Source organism: Poecilia latipinna, unplaced genomic scaffold, assembly GCF_001443285.1.
Source record: "Poecilia latipinna isolate Pla-1442-1.1 unplaced genomic scaffold, P_latipinna-1.0 Scaffold142, whole genome shotgun sequence".
NCBI lineage: Eukaryota > Metazoa > Chordata > Actinopteri > Cyprinodontiformes > Poeciliidae > Poecilia > Poecilia latipinna.
In genome coordinates, this window is record NW_015112758.1 from 97151 (window position 1) to 101608 (window position 4458).

General features: G+C 41.6%; 1 protein-coding gene across 1 annotated transcript; it reads left to right on the forward strand.

Moving 5' to 3' along the window:
- Positions 1-179: 179 nt before the first annotated feature.
- On the forward strand, positions 180-4452 carry LOC106945394 (sterile alpha motif domain-containing protein 9-like; the record flags this gene model as incomplete). The annotated part of the gene is made up of 3 exons (XM_015029037.1): positions 180-1865; positions 1938-1976; positions 2179-4452. Coding segments are annotated over exons 2-3 (2298 nt in total), but the record flags the coding sequence as incomplete, so codon positions are not given.
- Positions 4453-4458: the final 6 nt, after the last annotated feature.

Genomic DNA, 4458 nt, shown 5'->3' on the forward strand with positions numbered 1-4458 from the left:
TTTTGCCCCCAAAAGTTGATTCCCCCCCGGGGCTGAGTATAACAGGGAGTCTCTAAGAATCCACCACCCCTTCGCTCACACACATCGTTCAACCAGACAGCTATTTGTAATCCATAGGGGGGCCAGGAGAAAAAGTTTGGGAACCACTGATATAAACCAATGAAACATCAAAAACTCTTAACTTTCAATTAAATAAATAAATTACACCAATGAAATCCACAACTTTTACAGCCTACTGTATGTTGCAACAATAGGACATTTCATTCTAGTTCCATTATTATTGTGCTTCTTATTTTGATCTGCATTGTTTCTATTTTGCTGTAGTTCAGATTAGTGATTAGTCTTTTCTCAGTGATTCCAGTTTGTTTATTCCTTATGTCTAGTGACAAGTTTTCGTTTTCCTCGTTCCCCTGCCTGTTATATGTTCTACCAGCTCACCGCCTCTGCCATTTTCTCTCTCTCCCTTCTTACCGCCAAGTCAGTTAGTCCAGTCTCTTGTTCCAGCTTTCTCTCTCCCAGTATTTATTCATCTCTCTGCAAAATCAGATGCAAATGGTGGCTCACTTCATGAACTGCATTGTGCAGTAAGAATGATTTTCTTCTGTTAGTAGTTTTCTCTTATACAGCTGACTAGTGCTGCCAGTAAAACAGCACCGAGCTTTGACCGTAGCCTTAAAAGTAGTTTTAACATCAACTCACTTCATTCCTTGAGTCGACAAGAAAAGGCACGTTAACATCATATCCGGGAAATGTCCGTAAATTCCAGCAAAATCTCAGGCTTCGGTTTTCTTGTGTGAATGTGCCACATAAAAAGCAGACGTTGAGGAGTAATTTATTCATGGCATCCCCAAATAATGCTTTATAGGGGTTTATTTGAGAAAAGATGAATATTACCATATTTCATCTGTGTTGGCATGAGAAACACGGAGAACTGGAAATAGAAGTGGATACTTATGAAGTGAACCAGAAGATTTAATCTGCCGAAGGTGAAAGGATGATTTCTTACTGAATGTAGAGAAGTTGTGGGGGGAGAGAGAGGAATCTGGAGGTGTTGGTCAGTCCAATGGCAGAGAGACAAAGAGCCGAGGAAATGCTGGTGACTTGGATGGCAAAAGGCTGGTAGAAACACTGGAGGCTTTGAGATTTGTTGCAGCTGCAGGAGTGGGAAAATTGGGTCTATCAGAAAAAAAGACGTTCCAATGAATTGCAAATGCAATAAAATCCTAAAACATGAAAACATGACGGTGAAACAGCAGCGTTTTGCTGCCATTTACTTCAATCCGCAAGCAAACTGGAGAACCAGTTCCTGAATCGGTCACGTGGTTCGGCCCACTGGCGAGGCTTCAAACGTCACAACCTTCATCAACACAAGCCTCAATATGCGCTTCATAAAAATCCTCCTGGATTACTCGACGCACTCCAAGGCAGAAAACACATCACCTCTAATCTGCATTAAAATGATTTTCATCTCATGTCTGCCACAGGACGGAGGCAGTACTGTCCTCAACAGAGCATGACATATCTGGATATCAACATGGCTACATTTAGTGCTTTAGCATTGGCTTCTCTTACATACTATGTTGATTTAGTGCTTTAGTGGAACTAATGTTTGTGGTTAGTGCTTAAGGGTTAGTGCAGCTAACGTTTCAGTTAGCAGTGCCCACCACTGGTTAATAATTTTTCTGTTGCCTAACAGTCTCTTGTGTTCTCTGTCTTTTCTGTTGTACTTTGTCAAAGTTAATTGTTGTTTATTGGCATTTGTTCTGTACAAAAATATAGAAATACTTATATTGTATTTTACAGCAGAATATTTGGGTATCTGAGACATTTGGACAGACTGCCACAGATTATCAACAACAAAAGAGGTAAATTGCTATGATTTAGCAGAAATTCTTATTGCCTGTATCAATAATTCATTTTTGAAATATTTCTTGCAGCTTCCATTTGTGACCATGGCAGAAAATGTTGAAACCAAAGTAAGTACCATTAAAAATTATTAGCTTTTTGAAGGGCAATATGTCTAAACAAATATTCAAGATCATTATATTAAAGTTTCTATGTAAAAAAAAATAAGCACATGATTCATACAGAGTTTAGAAATAAATTCTTCGTGTAGTTATTTTTGAAATTGCGGTTGGAGATCATGAAGAGCACCTTTTGTTTTTACTTGTATTTCAGGAGGATGATCTGCCTCCTGATGTCAATGACTGGAGTAGATCTCATGTAAGGGACTGGGCCCTCAGACTGAAGGGTTTGGATGTCTCCACTGCAGATTTGCTGTTTGAAGAAAAGATCTGTGGTCCCAGTCTTTTGCGTCTGGATAAATCAGATTTAACTGAAAGCGGTGTGAAGCTTGGACCAGCTAAGCTTATTATTCATGCCAGAGATGAATTAATCAGCAAGAACCCAACAAGTTCCTCTGACAAGCCTGGGAAACCCAGCAAGCCGTATCCATTCGGTAGATACCACGATACATTCAGATATGTAGAGGGCAGCGTTCTAGACGTCCCTGAATCGGGCGCCTCAGACTTTATTGAACCCTGCCATGAATTTAAAGGTTTCTATCGGACACCTGAAGAAAACCAACTGGAGAAGTTCACCACTGAGGTCATCTGGTTTGCAGCTGCCTGCATGAATAGCCGCACTAATGGTACCATACATTTTGGAATCGGAGACAAACAAGACTATGTCCATGGTCAGGTAGTGGGAGTCGCTGTTGATGACAAAGAAAAGTACCTAAACGGCCTTAAAAAAGCCATTGGTGATTACTTTGAATACAAGCACAAGGATGTAGCTCAAATGTGCATCAAACCGCCTCGATTTGTTGAGGTTCTGAACAGAAATACAACATCATCTGACAAATTTGTGATTGAAGTGGACATTGAGCCTCAGTATGCCATCTGTGAAGAAAACATCTTCCACACTTACGGCACAAAAAAAGGCACAAAGACCAAAGGAACTGAATCACAACCACCAAAGTCTCTCTACATCCGAGACGGTGGCAGCAGCAGAAACCTGCTAGTACCAGCATCTTCCAAACCCAGGTCAGAGTACAATCAGTTTGTGGACAAAATGCCTCAACTGTCACAGCACCGCAAAGAAGCAGAAGAGAAGCACTTCAAAAGAATAAAGAGCACAACTCAAGGCTCCAGGTTAACTCAAATAATAACAGGTGGAGCCTCATCATTGGATAAGTCCAATTTTGAACATTATGTCATCATAGCAAACAAATCTCATCCAAGCCATTTTGAAAATCTGGGATTTCTCGCAGAGCTCAAACCAGCTGCTGTTTTAGACTTTGATCCTGAATCAGCTAAACAAGGATTACAGACTTACTTTCAAAAGCAGAGCACAGTGAGCTCACATTTACCAGCAAAATACAAAATAATGGAAAGTGTAAAAAAAACTGCTGCCAAATTAGAATTACCTAAAAGCACCAGCTGGGTTTTCTGCAATGGAGGTATTGAGGAAGAGGAACCCTCAGAGGTTGACCAGTGGTTGATGGAAAAGGGCGCCTCGATTCGAGATGTGATTTCTTTCTTGTGCCGTAGAGATGTGCTTCCAAACAAAAGGTTCCTTGTCATTTTCTTACTTTTATCAGCAGTGAGGGAGGAAATGGATCCCCTTGTTGAGACCTTCAGGATGTTCCTGCAGGAGCTCAGAGAGCCAGGACAAATCCTCTGTATCTGTGACAATGAGAACACTTTCATTTCATGGAGGGATCTCATTGAGGCCAAGTGCAGAGTCGACATCTCTGACAGATGCATCTCTGAGCTCAGCTTTGCTGAAGTCAATGGAACCGTCCTCAGTCTCTGGTCAGAGAACCGCAGAGCCAAACGGTTCCTGCCATGTGGGGGTGAGAGCAAGGTGCCTCTTGAGAAAAGATTTGAGCAAACCTTGAATACTTTGGAGATCTTGTGTGTGAATCAGTGTGAAGGAGGAAATGAGGACAGAGCTGCCATAGAGGAGAACTTCTATAGAGGTGGGAAGGTATCATGGTGGAATTTCTATTTCTCTGAATTACCTGGATCAATACCATTCATTAAACGGGTCCAGTTTGATTACATCATGAATACAGTTATACCAGACCTATGCTCCCTACCTAAAGCTTGTGTCCTGTTCAATCTCCTCCATCTGCCTGGTTGTGGTGGGACGACCTTGGCTATGCATGTGCTGTGGGCTCTTAGGGACAAATATCGCTGTGCCGTCCTCAGGGAAAAGTCTGACTTTAGTTCTGTGGCTGATCATGTGATCCAACTTTTAATGTATCAATATGATGAGCAAACACCAAGGGGTCCTGTACTGCTGATGATCGATGACTTTGAGGACATGGAGAAGGTTGAAGAATTACAGTTTGCAATTGAAACACAGTGTACTGAAAAAGACATCCAGGCTGCAAAGGTCATCCTCCTGAACTGCATGAGGTCAGAGTCCAATGCAGTGACCGAACTAACAACA